This window comes from Sorex fumeus, unplaced genomic scaffold (genome assembly GCF_029834395.1).
Source record: "Sorex fumeus unplaced genomic scaffold, SorFum_2.1 ptg000013l, whole genome shotgun sequence".
NCBI classification, from domain to species: Eukaryota; Metazoa; Chordata; class Mammalia; order Eulipotyphla; family Soricidae; genus Sorex; species Sorex fumeus.
In genome coordinates, this window is record NW_026606070.1 from 31,170,520 (window position 1) to 31,185,350 (window position 14,831).

At 50.8% G+C, this 14,831-nt stretch overlaps 1 protein-coding gene across 1 annotated transcript in view; it reads left to right on the plus strand.

Moving 5' to 3' along the window:
• The window catches only part of USP46 (ubiquitin specific peptidase 46), a 52,216-nt gene that overhangs the window by 24,527 nt on the left and 12,858 nt on the right, over positions 1–14,831 (plus strand). The window contains exons 2-4 of the mRNA XM_056111286.1: positions 1,022–1,102; positions 2,995–3,208; positions 6,161–6,390. Of these exons, the coding sequence (XP_055967261.1) occupies positions 1,022–1,102; positions 2,995–3,208; positions 6,161–6,390 (525 nt within the window). The remainder of the gene's footprint in view (positions 1–1,021; positions 1,103–2,994; positions 3,209–6,160; positions 6,391–14,831) is intronic.

Below are 14,831 nucleotides of genomic sequence, written 5' to 3' on the forward strand. Positions count from 1 at the left end.
CACAGAGCCTGGCCCTCTGCTGCCCTGGAATTGCCGAGACCAGAGGTGGGAGCCAGCTCTCCCGGGTGTCGTTGGGACTCCTTTAAAATTTTTTTTTTTTATTGAGGTACTGTAATTTACAAAGTAATTCATAGCATCCAACTTTACAATCAGCCATGATCAAAGTTCATGTGTATAGTTTTCCCCACCTTAGATCTCAACCCCATCATGCCAGTATCAGAGATCACTCCCACCTGGGCTCTGGGGCCATAGGGGTGTCAGAGACTGAACCCGGATCAGCTGCATTGCAAGGCAAATGCCATAACCGCTGTCCTACCACTCTGGGTCCCGCGTGGAACTCTCGTGTTTACGGGTGTCGGCGGGAGACTTTCCTCTGTGCCATGGCTCTTCCCTGTAGTGGCCATCTCCTTGGGTGCCCCTCTTGTGGGTCCCCTGGACCCTACCCTATGTTGTGTCTACACCCGGTGTGCCTCTTGGTTGTGTAAAGGAATCGTAGCCCTGGGCCGTGGGGACCCGCCCCTCTGTTGGAGACCATAACTCTGCCTGTGGTAGGGTGTAAACACTCGAGATGAAGCCCCATCCCCAGCCGCCTCCAGCACCCCCCAACTGCCCGCCTTCCCCTGCTGGCCTGTTGGAGTTGGAATCCCTCTGCCTCACTGGCAAAGCACAGCGGAGGGGGGGCGGGCGGGGGAGGGGGCCACGGGGAGAGAGCGCGGGTGCTTTTTATTACTTTATTTGGTTTTGGGGCCACGCCTGGTGAGACTCACTCCTGGAGGTGACCACGTGGGGTGCCGGGGATTGGAACCCAGGTCAGCTGCGTGCAAGGCAGACATCTGCCCCACTGTGCCGTAGTTCTGCTTGGGCAAGGGTTTTCGTGCTGTCTTTCTCTTCCGCATCAGTGTCACCCGATGCCCTGGGTGCTAGGGAGACGCTGATCTCAGTGATGGTCTCTCTGGAGCGTCGTTTCGATGACTGGCCTATTTTATATTTATATGGGTCTTGGTTTATTTTTCTCTTCCAGGGCACCAATGCCTCTGCTCTGGAAAAAGACATTGGTCCAGAGCAGTTTCCAATCAATGAACACTATTTCGGATTGGTCAATGTAAGTATTTCAAAATATTTGTTTTTTTAACCAGGTGTTTTTGCGTACCTGAAGTAACTCCATTAGCCTTGTTCTCATCCTTAATGTCATTTAAAATAATGGTTTCTCCTCCCCAGCCACTGGAAGTGGTCGGTTTGTCTGGGGGTGGAGAGAAATGCAGCCTGGGTGTGGTGGGGTTATGAGCTGTCCTGGAACCAGAGGGCTCACGATGGACCAGCTCTCTGTGCCTTTGGGGGATCATAGCCACACACACGATATTCTTCAGAGTGATTTTATGAGCCCAAGACACTGAAAATCTATTTTTTCTCTCTGGATGAACTCAGGAGCTCCTTGCTTGGGTAGGCGTCATTTAAAAAAAAAATCATTTCCTTGCAGCTCTTCTGGGTAATTCATTCAGCATCCCCACTTGGTGGTGGTGTGTGAGGCCGGGGAGGGGGTAGTGGGGGTGGTGGTGGGGGTGGCTTTATCTTAGCTTGCCTGGGCCGCCCCTTATCAGTGCCTGGACACAGCTGCTGCTTCCTCATGAGCTGACGGTACCCGGCTTGCAGGCAGAATTGTCCCCCCCATCCCACCCCCACTCCCCGCATGCCCTTCCCGCCTGGCCCTCCTGTCGGGGCTGGAGCTCTATAGAGCCACGTGCTCCAGCTTCCCGGAATACGCCCTCTGTGGCTGAGCTGTACTGCCCTGGGACAAGCTCAACCCCCCTTCTCCCCTCATCAGAATGAAGGTGGGTGATGGAGGGCTCCCGGCGAATGACTGCAGGGCGTGCTGAGAGGAACGGAATCCGACCCTGCACGGTTAAGGCTACTCTTGGCTGAGCCTGGGGGTTCCAGGAGAGCTGCTGTCCCTGCGGCAGCATGTGTACGGGCAGCTTAATTGCTAGCTTGATCCTTAGGGCTTACTCCTGGGTCTGCACTCAGGAGTCACTCCTGGTGGTGCTCTGGGGACCATGTGGGATGCTGGGGATTGAACTCAGGTCAGCCACGTGTAAAGCAAATGCCCTACCACTGTTCAGCAGGTTTCCCTCAGCCGCCAGCTTCCCTGCTTCCCTCTCAGGGGCTGTAGAATTCCTTCTCTCGCCCTCTCCCTCGCCCGTTACTCATTTTTCGTCTCTCTCATGTTTCCTCTCTCTCTCTCTCTCTCCCCCTTATTTTCTCTTGCTCCTCCTTGCTCTCTCACTCGTGCCCTGATACTTTTTGCTCTCCTCCTTTCTCGCTGTCACTTGGTCATTCTCTCCATCTTGCTCTCTCCTTCTCCCTCCGTCTCACTGTCTTCTTCTTTCTCTGGGGTTTCTCCTCTTGCTCGTTTCCTCTTTCTCTCTCATTTCCTCACAGTCTCACTCTCGTTCTCTCGCGCTCGTGCTCTTTCTTGCTTTTATGCTCATTTTTTTTTTTTTTTGCTTTTGGGTCACTCCCAGTGATGCTCAGGGGTTACTCCTCTGTACTCAGGAATTACTCCTGGCGGTGCTTGGGAGACCATTTGGGATGCCGGGGATTGAACTCGGGCCAGCCGCGTGTAAGGCAGTTGTCCTACCCTCTGTACTGTCGCTCTGGCCCTTGTGCTCATTCTCTTGCTCTCTCTCCTTTCACTCACCCATGTTCTCTTGCTCTCTCTCTGGTGCTCTCACTTTCTCTTGCTTTTGCTCACTGTCGGTGTCTCTTATCCTCTCTCTCTGTCTCTGTCTCTCTCTCTCTCTCTTTCTCACTTTCTAGCCCTCTCTGGACTTTTCCAGGCTAGCACTTCACCACTGCTGGAAGGTTGTCTGGTCCCCCCTCCCCCGCCCCAACCCCTCCCCGCCCCTTCATCGGAACCACCCTGCGCCCTGACTTGGAGAGTGGGACCCTGAGCCAGGGCGCAGAGCCCAGCCTGACCCCCGTCTTGTTCCTCGGCAGTTCGGGAACACGTGCTACTGCAATTCCGTGCTCCAGGCCTTGTACTTCTGCCGGCCGTTCCGGGAGAATGTGCTGGCGTACAAGGCCCAGCAGAAGAAGAAGGAGAACCTGCTGACGTGCCTGGCGGACCTCTTCCACAGCATCGCCACGCAGAAGAAGAAGGTCGGCGTCATCCCGCCCAAGAAGTTCATTTCCAGGCTGAGGAAAGAGAACGGTGAGCTGGCCGCGAGACCCAAGTGTGTCTGTGGCGAGGTGGGGCGGGGTGTGAACAGCTTGGTGTGTCTGCGCGAGGGGCCGGCCTCCTATGGGTAGGTGGGGGGGACGGTGAGGCCTTCTCTCGGTGCAAGGTGCTTTCCCTTTTCCAGCCCAGAGGCTTCAAACAGCACGCGAAAAAAGCATATGGAGCCATAGCACAGCGAGGAGGGGAGGGCATTTGCCTTGCGTGGGGCCGATCCGGGTTCGATCCCCAGCATCTCATATGGGCCCCGGAGCACCACCAGGAGTGAGTGATTCCTGAGTGCAGAGCTAGGAGTAACTTTCCCCTGAGCACCAACGGGTGTGCAGCTTGCCTATTTCCACCCCCCATAAAAGTTGGGTGGTACAGACTGATCTCACTGATCTGTGGGAACTAGAGTAGTTGGACGATAGAGTAGTTGGACGATAGAGTAGTTGGACGAGGGAATACAAGGTATTAAAGGGGGAATACCTAGGTCACCCTTGACCCCAGGGTATAGGAAGGAGAAAGACAGGGAAGGGAAGAAATTGAGCTGGGACGTAAGAAGTGTTGGATGAGCAGTCCAGGGTGGGTGGGGGAGGGGGCAGGAGTCAAGGGCCTCGGGTAGTGGGTGATGCAGACGGATGGTGTGTGTCTGTAGCCAGACGGCAGAATCAGCTACGGTGAAAGCAAGAGCCCCAAGTCACAGCAACCAAACTTAACGATGTTCCTGTCAGTGAGGCGGGCCTAGAGGTGGGAGGGAACCCGGGGCCCCTGGTGGGGGGAAGTTGACCCTGATGATGGGATTGATGCTAGAGCACTGTAGGCTTGAAACCCACCTACGAATAACTTAGTTGTTTTTGTTCTGTTTGGGGGCCACACCTGTGATGCTCAACCAGAAATTACTCATAGAGGTGCTCAGGGGACCTTATGGGGTGCCGGGGATCAAACCTGGGTCAGCCGCACACAAGGCAAACGTATTCCCACTTGTACAATCACTCCAGCCTTTAACTTGATGTCTTTATATGATGCAAATAACCTGGTATCATCTAATTTCTTAACCCTCCTCTCACGTTCCTTAGTTTTTTTGTTTTGTTTGGTTTTTTTTTTGGTTGTTTTTTGTGTCACACCCGGCGTTGCACAGGGGTTACTCCTGGCTCATGCACTCAGGAATTCTGACGGTGCTTGGAGGACCATATGGGATGCTGGGAATCGAACCTGGGTGAGCTGTGTGCAAGGCAAATGCCCTACCCGCTGTGCTATGGCTCCAGCCCCTGCTTTTTGGGTCATACCTGGCGATGCACAGGGGTTACTTCTGGCTCATGCACTCCGGAATTACTCCTGGCAGTGCTCGGGGGACCATATGGGATGCTGGGAATCAAACCCGGGTCAGCCATGTGCAAAGCAAACACCCTACCTGCTGTGCTATCGCTCTAGCCCCCTCATGTTCTTTTTGAGGGGCAAGGTGGTGGAGAACTGTGTCATTCCAAGAGTTTTGACTTGGTCATCGGGGGCCACTCTGGAAATACTTGATAGAGCCGTTTCTGTTTCTCCCCGACAGCAGCAGTGTCCCAGCAGACTTGCACAGTTAATCAGGTGTTTGTGTTATAAAGTCTCATTTAATCAGGTCCCTTCAAAGTTGTTCGAGTTCATATGTGCCAGAATGAGAATCGCGTGGGGCGGGGGACGTGTGGCCCCAGGTCTCGCTGTGAGCACAGCTACGAGTGCTCCCAGCCCCTCTCATCTCTCTGTGCATCTGCCTGCTCGGGCTCAGGTTTCAGAGCATCGTCAGACTGATACGCTCTCACAGTGATCCCGCTGCTGCCTCTGCCACTGCCGGGCTGCTCCAGGCTTTAACATGATCTTTGGGAAAGAACCACAGTGACTCTGGATAAATTACAGAATGAATAATTGATTTTTGGTGGTCACATCGTATTAAATATTGATCTTTTATCAGTACGCCTATCAAATGATTGTTTTCTTCATTTCCTTTTTCAAACGATTTTTATTATAACACCAGCAATGTACCAAGTTGTTCATAATACAGTTGTTTCAGGCATCCAGTGTTCCAGCACCAGTCCTACCACCAATGGTGGTAGTGACCTTCCCTCCACCAATGTCCCCAGTTTCTCACCCACCACCCCAACTAGCCCCTTGCAGGCACAAAATTTTTACTTTATATTGTTAAAACACAAAGGCAAATGGAATCATCAACACATAATAAGTCCATCGTGACAATTTTTATATCTCATAATGATGTTACTGAAGTCATTGAGGATTTGCAGGGCTGGCTGGTGCTTAGTTGAACCTTCTCTGTTACTCTTTTACTCATTGAGCTTGATGGTCTTCTGCACAACTTTCCCACCAGATTTGCTGTGGTCCTACTGGACTGACAGTACTATGACATTTGAAAGTGTTGCATGGCCACAAATACAGACACGGTTCAGAAGCTATAAAGCTAGAACAGTTTGGTGGCTTGGTGCATTTGTTTTATTTTGGGGCCGTAGCCAGCGATGCTCAGGACTTACTTCTGGCTTTATGCTCAGAGATTACTCCTGGCAGTGCTTGGGGGACCACATAGGATGCTGGGTACCAAATCTAGGTCAGCTGTGTGCAAGGCAAGAGCCCTACCTGCTGTACTGTAGCTCCAGTCTCTTCCCTCTTCTCCCCTCCCTCCTCCCTATGCCTCTCTCCCTCTCTTCCTCCCTTCCTTCCTTCAAGTAAAAAGCGTTGGTAGCTTTTTTTGTTGGCATGATCACTGTAGGAAATTCACTGGGTGACAGAAAACAGAAACAAACAGAAACCCTTTTGGAAGGTACCTGCTGAAGTGGCCCATCAAGGGGAATGTCCCACACCCGTCCCACTCATGGCATCTCACAAGGGAGATCACGCAGTGCCATGTGCTTTCTGGGACCAGGGATGGAAATGATGGAAATTCTTGTCCTTTTTCAGATCTCTTCGACAACTACATGCAGCAGGATGCTCATGAGTTTTTAAATTATTTGCTGAACACTATTGCGGACATCCTGCAGGAAGAGAAGAAGCAGGAGAAGCAAAATGGGAAGCTAAAGAACGGCAACATGAATGAGCCCGTGGAGAGTAATAAGCCGGAGCTCACCTGGGTTCACGAGATTTTTCAGGGCACGCTGACCAATGAGACCCGCTGCTTGAACTGTGAAACCGTAAGCCTCTCCCTAGGGCCTGCCGCCGCGTGTCCCCTGCTCCCGGGAGCGGGCTTGGTCCTGGGCGGGTGCAGTGAGGCTGGGAGTGGTTCACTGCCATCTGCGCGGACAGCTCTGTGTATGTCCAGGAACCCCAGGGGCAAGCTCAGGGACACTGTCTCAGGTGGCTGAGCAACTTGACACACTTAGCACCTTGTACAGCACTGTGTGGCCGTTATTAGGGCTGACAGTCTTTTGTTTCTGTTGTTTCCTTTTTGGTAGTGCCAAGGATGAGACCCATTCACATGCAGGGCAAACGCCCTGTGACTGAGAGCCGCATCCCCAGCACCGGGGTGGCCCTGGACCTCCACTGGCTCCCTGGGGAAGATTTTGGCCAGCCACGAGGCGGTCATGTGGGGCTTAGAACAGACCGTCTCCTCTTCTGAAAGGAAAACAGCTGATGGGCGAGCGGGAGTCATGCGCCGACTTGACCTCTGCTTCTGCTGCTGTGGTTCGGTTCCATGGGGCCTGGCTCCTGAAGCAGCTGTCGGGGTTTAGGGGGGCAGCATCAGTCTGCGTATATATACACATAAGTATTGAATTTATGATTTATTAGCCTTCAACTTCTTTTCTGTTTTGTTTTGGGACCACACCTGGCAGTGCTCAAGCGTACTCCTGCCTCTGTGCTCAGGGGTCGTACCTGGTAGGGCTCAGGGCACCATCTGGGGTGCCAGGGACTGAGCCAGGGTTAGCCACATGCCAGGCAAGTGCCCGTCCTACTTTACTATGACTCTGGCCCTCTTTTTTTTTTTTTCTTTTCTTTTCTCTTTTTTTAAATTTTTTATTAGTGGATCACCGTGAGGTACAATTTAAGTTATAAACTTTCGTGCTTGTGTTCCAGTCACACAACGATTGAGTACCGGTGCCTCACCAGTGCCCATTCTCCATCACCAATAATCCCAGAGCCAGGGGTTATCCTAGAGCAAAGTTTTTTAAACATTTTTCCACTCGTGACCTTTTTCACACCCAAGACATTTTTATGTGACCTGGGTCATGTAGCTAACTAAAATAAGTCTGGAGAGAGAACAGGCCGGCTTTATAGGCAGCAGGCTTGGATTCAGGCCCTTGGCACCTCCTGGTCCCCTGAGCACAGAGCTGGGCGGGACTTCCAAGATGGGAACCAATAGGAACCAGGGCATTGTATTCCTGCCCCACCCCTTCCAAACAGGTATAAAAACCAAGCACTTAGTGCTAATAAAGCATAGTGCAGCTTATCTTAGGATACAATTGTAAGGTTTTTGTTTTTGTTTTTGATGACTCCAACATTGAGTTATGGGGATTCAGTTCAAGATGTGAGATTCTAGACTGCATTAAAATTAGGGATTTTTTTTTTTTTTTTTTTGCTTTTTGGGTCACACCCAGTGATGCTCAGGGGTTACTGCTGGCTCATGCACTCAGAATTACTCCTGATGGTGCTCAGGGAACCATATGGGATGCTGGGAATCAAACCCTGTTCGGCAGTGTGTAAGGCAAACGCCCTACCCACTGTGCTTTTGTTTCAGCCCCCAAAATAGGGATTCTTGACTTGGCTCTTTTTATTTTTGCTTTTGGGGCCACACCCACTGATGCTTAAGCCTACTCCTGACTCTGCATTAGGGATCACTTCTGGCAGTGCTCAGGGGACCATATGGGATGCTGGAAATTGAACCCTAGTTGACCTTGCGCAAGGCAAGCACCTTACTTGCTGTAGTCTCTCTGGCTTCTATTTTTTTAAAATTTTTAAACCACTTCCCAATGATGCTGGAATCTTTATTTTTTTGGGGGGGTCATACTTGGTGATGTTCAGGGGTTACTCCTGGCTCTGCGCTCAGGAATTACTCTTGGCAGTGCCCAAGGAACCATATAGGATGCCTAGGATCGAACCCGGGTTGGCCCTTGTGCGAGGCAACACCCTTCCCGCTGTGCTATCCCTCTGGCCCCTGAAGCTGGAATCTTTAGAACACTTGTCTCCTCTTCCTTCCTTTGTCTTAATTGTTTTGTGATGAGCCTAGGAATTTTAACACTTCCTGTCTTTTAATCTTTCATGTTTTAAAATTATTTTTGATACAGGATATATTTTTAGAATGATTTTTACCCCTTTTAAGTATGATTTGCATACTTCCCCCCCTTTCTTTTAATCAGGAGTATTCCTTGGTGCTATTCTCGTCTCACCTCTTATTTTGCCAAGCCCTGTCTGTGAAGTCTCTTTAATCCTGCCACGTTTCTCCATCCCCACTGCCTCCTCTGTGCCTTAGGTCATGCATCTCTTCATTTTTTTTTGGGGGGGGGGGCTGGGGAGCACTCCAGTGGTGCTCAGGGGGCCTCCTGCTCCTTCTTGGACTGTAGGCCACCATGGCGTTATTGCTTGGACCCTGCGGGGATCACAAGGGCCACACCTGAGAGGGTTGGGATCTCCAAGGTTATGCCTGGTGATACTCTTAGGAGACTGTGAAGTGCTAGTGTTTGAACCAAGATCTGTCACATCAAGGCAATATCTAACCTTTTGGACTCTCTCCAGGCCCTGAGGCATCAGTTCTTGCTAGGCAGTTCCACCTTAAGGTGTTAGGATGAAGGAATGAACAAATACACAACACACACTTTTCAGTTTGACTGACAGTTTTTATTGGTGGGGTGGGGGAGGGGGGGACACACCCATCGATGCTCAGGGCTTACTCCTGCCTCTGTTCAGGGATCCCCTGGGCAACCATGTGGGGTGCTGGGGATCAAGCCCTAATTGGTTGTTTGCAAGGCAAGCGCCCTGCCCACTGTACTATTACTCTGTTGCCTATTTTCATCTTTGTATGAATGCAGTTCAAATATAGTATACTCTTTTGTGTCCTATTGTTTCTGGGTCTGTGTGTGTGCGTGCGTGCATGTGTGCTCAGCATCTCTCGTGAGATTCATTTGTGTTCTTGCATGATGCTTATATCTGCTTTCATTGCCATGTAGAATTGCATTGCATGAATAGGACCACAGTTCACTCATCCATTTTACAGGTGGTGGATGGCCAGTTGTTTCCAACTGGGGCAGCTGTGAGCACTGCCACTCAGGCATCCTGATATGATGCAGTGTGCTCCGAGCCCTGGCGTCTCGGGGCCATACCTGCGAGGAGACTTGTTCAGTCATGTGAGGCACTCATTAACTTAATTAGAAAGTATCAGGTGCCCAAAGTGATTGTATTGATTTATGTACCCGCTGTGGGAGCCTTCTTTTTCTCCATTCCTTTTCTCTTGTTTATACCTGCTGCTCTCAGATATTTTTCCTTCGGGTACTATGTAGTGCTGTGTAGATGAGTGTTCTTTTATTCATTAAGTATCTCTCCCCTCTCTGCCGTCCCCCATCTGTTGTGTTAAGTTACAGGGGCTGGAGTCATAGGATAGTGGGGAGGGCATTTCCTCTTCCACACAGCTGACCTGGGTTCAGTCCTGGCATCCCATATGGTCCCCAGACCCTGCCAGAAAAGTAAGCCCTGAGTACAGCTGGGTGTGTCCCCCTCCTTCAGAACTCCCCCGACCCCCACCCCTCTGCATGCATACACACACACACACACACACACACACACACACACACACACACACACACAAATACAGGCAATGGAGATACAGTGAGAGCCTTCTGGACCTTTGAGAATGGAAGACGGGCTTAATAGCAGAACAAATAGTGATGTCATTTCCTTTGTGAAATACTAAGACCCTGTCCAGAGGGACTCGAGCTTATGATGCAGAAACCAGGGTAATGGGAATCGTATCTGCATTTGTGGCTGAGACACTTCCCCCAATCGTTCTGCCGGTCTCACTGGCTGAGTTCATTTCCTTGGATGTGGGAGTTTTCAGGAAGGCTCCTCTGATGGGCTTGGCCACATTTGCCCCTTCCTTCCTTCCCTCCCTCCCTCCCTCCCTCCTTCCCTCCCTCCCTCCCTCCTTCCCTCCCTTCCTCCCTTCCTCCCTTCCTTCGTTCCTTCGTTCCTTCTGTGTGAATAGGTCGTCTGCTCCTAGAAGATGCAAATATTGCTCCCTAAAATATTTGTGTTGCAAAAGCTATTAGCTGTTGTTTCCTGGAGAGTGTAAACCGGGCCCGAAGGTCCTTGGCAAAGTCTCTGGGTGATGCTGCAGCTCTCCGGTGCTTTGTGGCCGCGAATGAGAGAGTGATGGTGTCTTCACTGAGAGTTAGTGCTGTCTGCAAACCTCCATCCTTCCCCCCTGATATGACGAGATGTTGTAAGTTCAAAAAGCGTTTTTCTTTTTTCCTTTGGGATGAGTTTGGATGATCTCCCTCCATTTTCTTAAGATCTTTAACTGCATAAAAGCCTAAGAGTCATCCAGTCCCTTCCCTCCTAGTGCCCCGATGTCCCTTCTGTGACACCTTGGCCAGTTGGTCCCCAGCATCCACTGGACATTGTCCAGAGACAGAGAACCCCGTCTCCAGAGGCTTTGCGTGCCGTTTTTAGAAAGCGATCCTTGTTAGAAAGCCCTGGACTCTCGAGGCAAATACAGAGCTGCACTTGCGTTGCTCCTGAGACAGTTGGTGTAGAGGAAGACCTCGCTCGAAACTTCCTCTTCGAGGGATGAGAAGGGGGTGGCATGGGGGTCACTGCTTCTGCCCAGGGCAGGCAGCTTTTGGTAGCCACTCTTGTGGGAGTTGCCAGGACTCACCTTACTTGCAGCCTCACAGTGGGATTAAACTGTCCTGTGGCACCTGAGCAGCACGTTAGCTCCCGGGGAGCCCTGCCCGGGGGTTGTGGGAAGCTCTTTGTGCCAACCCCCAGTTCCCAGTTTGCAGTGCTTCCCCTCCCTGGTGGCTTCCTTGGGGACCGTTGTTGGGTGTGAAGTGCAGATGGCAGCTGGGGCCCGTGTGGCGCAGAGTAGGCGTGAGGGGTCTGTGTCAGGGCTCTCTGGACGCAGAGGTCTGGGCCCAAGGCTCCCCGACTGCTGGTCCTCGTTCAGTTCCCTCAGATTTGCTGGGTCAGCGGCAAGCCCATGTTGGTCCTTTGCTCCTCTTTTCACCGAACTGGGTTTTTGTGCTCTGCTGACCTGAGAGGTTTTTTGTGTGTTCAAGACACGCTTCTTCTGCTGACAGAGCCGGAAGGTGGTAGAAATAGCCGCTCAAGTTACCAGTTGTTCAGTAACTCCTGCTTTGTGTTGTGGAGGTTAAAATTTGACCTCATGGAGCTTCAGAGCCCTTCCAGAGAGGGCTGGGGAGGGGGCGCGGCCAGGTGTGAGCTCTGAAGGTGAAGATGTACAGTCATTATTTCTCTTTCTCCTCTCTCTACTCTCACTCTCATTCTTGCTCTACTCACACTCACACTCACATGTTCTCATTCATGCTCACTTATGCACACATGTGCATGCCTGTGCGCGCGCACACACACACACACACACACACAGAGTGTCAGTTCCGAACAGACCAGTGGTCAGTCATCTGTCTTCACAGGCCCAGGGTAGGGGGCTGGGGATGTGAAAGCTTGCTGCTGGGAAGAAGAAAGGCGAATTAGGATGTAGCCCGGGCTGGCTGGGAGGCTGCGTCTCAGTGATGCGTTTCCTTGGAGACAAGCTGCATTCTCACTTAGACCAGAATGAGATCCTGGTGTGTGGGAAGATGGTTTTATTTTCTGGCAGCTTTTTTGGAAGAGAAGGAGAGGAAAAATTTCCTTGTTCTGTCATTGCTTCTGTGTGTGTGTGTGTGTGTGTGTGTGTGTGTTTGTATGTGCGTGCGTGCCTGGGGGCAGGGGAGCTGCGACAGTAGTCCGAAGGGAAGACCCTCCCCACAGGCCTCAGCAGCCTCTGCTTCTGCACTCCTGGTGCTGGAAGCAGCTGCTTTTGGAATTGAGAAGGTTATAGTGACATTTCACTTGGTCCATAGGTGTTCACTGCCTCACCTTTCTCTCCCCAGAAACAACTGAAGGAAAAGATTTCCTAGTATTAAGGAGACAATCTTTGGGTAGCGCCCCCACCAACCTCCCCACTGCCCGCACCCCCCACCGCCCCCACCTCCAAGCCACTCAAGTGTAAGAACTGTAGTAGAACTTGATTTTAAGTCTCTAAATTATTTGTTTCCAGTTGGCTGTCATCTTTGGAATTGCTCCCAGAGAAGGGCCATGTAGGCTTTAGACAGAGTTTCGCTAAATTACGATAAGGTATATGTGTGGGTTGTTGAGAACCTCAGATATAGGAATGTAGGAAAAGAAGAGAATTAATATTTCTGCCATTCGAATACCACTGCCAGCATTTAATCGTGCTTTCGTGGTTCAGCCTTTAATCCCAGTTATTCCTCTTTCCATTTAGTACATAGTCATTTTTCTGCTACTGTTGGAAATTGTGTCAGGTAACAGGGATACAGAAAAGAAGGTGCCCGCTCTTCTGTTTGGTGATACTCAATATTGGAAGCTGCAAGTTCCCCCATGGGCTGGGTTTCAGCTGCAGCCCGGCTGCAGCTTTTGTATGTTTTGTGTTTCCTTTTCTCCCTAGTGTTGGTTGGGATGGTTTTCCTTTAATCCACAGAATACTTAGCTGGTATGCCATTTCATTTAGAAATATTCGGGTGTTTTTGTTCGTTTGTTTGTTTTTGGGTAAGGGAGTCAGGGCTTCCTCCTGGCTCTGTGCTCAGGGATCATTCCTGGCAGTGTTTAGGGGACCATATGGGCTACCAGGGATTGAACCTGGGTTGGCTGTGTGTAAGGCAAGCATCTTACTTGTTTTTAAATTGCCCTGGCTCCTAATTTAGAAGTATTTGGGATCCTCCCGGATACCATCCTCTTTACTGATTACTAGTTGATTTTGCTGCAGTTGTTACATAGGCTGTATGGTTTACAGAGTTCTTCCTAATGCAGTTGTTATGGGAGTTTTGATGTTCCAACACTAATTCCATCCCCTGAGTGACCTTCTTTCCACCGTTGTCCCCATTTTCCCAGCCACCCTCAAGCCTGGCCTTTTAGCAGGTCCCCAGTAATTCATTTTACTTCATTTTACATTCTATATCTGTATCTACATCTACATATATATCTATCTTGGAGAGCCTGGCAAGCTACTGAGAGTATCTCACCCACACGGCAGAGTCTGGCAAGCTAGCCATGGCGTATTCCATATGTCAAAAAAAGTAACAGTAATGGGTCTCATTCCCCTGACCCTGAAAGAACCTCCGATATATTGGGAAAGACGAGTAAGGAGAGGCCGCTAAAATCTCAGGGCTGGGACGAATGGAGATGTTACTGGTGCCCGCTTGAGTAAATCGATGAACAATGGGATGACAGTGGCAGTGACAGTGATTGCTGGTTACTACCAAATGGCTAAAGGAAATATCAGAAATATTCCTGTAAAAGAAAATTTTTCTATCTCACCACGAGGTGGTTAAGTCTTTGAGGATTTACTAAACTGTTCCTCGCTAGTCGAACCTTTGGTGTTATTGATTTGTTTGTGGAATTGAGTTTACTTCTCTTGATACTTTCTCATCTGATTTGCTGTGCTCCTACTAGAATTTCAGTATTGAGGAAGTTTGGAGGTGTGGCGTGGTTTGAAACTTCAGGATCTGTAGAACTTGGGATGAACCTGTGGAGAGTCTCAGTGACATGGTGGAGTCAGGCCATTGGCACGGTGGCATCAGTGGTGTGGGTGCAGCTCCCAGGCTTCGGCTGGGTGGACACTCGGTCCCCCTGGCCTCCCTCCCAAGGGCACCCCATTGCTCTCAGCCCAGGGGACCCGTGTGTCCGTGAATTCCAGGTGCTTGGCCTGCACTTCCTTGGAGATTCAATTTGTGACTCTGAAGAGCAGGACCGGGGGCGTTGAGGTGACCATGGCCTATTGCTCTGGGCTCTAATTTAGCAATATTTGGAACCCTCCTGGATAGCATCCTGTTACTGATTCCTAGTTGAGTTTCTCTGTGGCTTTATACTATGTGAGTATGGCAGTTATGGGAGGTGGGCCTGACTTAAGAAAGTTTGGTACCGCGCATCTCTGGGTAGCTTCCAGGGAGCAAACCCAGGGAGAATTAGACCCGTGAAGCACGTGCCTCACTGCTGAGTCACACCTCTGTCCGCGGGGCCTGTTCTGTGTGTCAGTGCTCGTTCTCTGTCCAGCTGAGCCACCAGCCTCAGGGCTGTGTCCTGTGTGTGCGGGGTGGCAAGGGAGGTAAGTCTCTCTCCCCCTTCCCAGGCTGACCTTCCAGCCCTTGGGATTCTCTTCCCAACCCCACGGCCTGTCTTGGTATCCTGAGTTTCACCTGGAAGACAGGCTCTCTTCAGCTTGGAACTGTTAACATTTAACAACAAACCATTCTCTGTGCGTAGTGTTGCCCCGCCCCCCGTGCACTATAGAATATTGACCATGCATCCCTGGAATCTATGGGGGAGACTCCAGGGTCATCCTCCAACATAGGACGGGGGGAAAAATGACTTCAGATATTGCCCTGGAAGTTGTAGCTTCCCTGCAGAG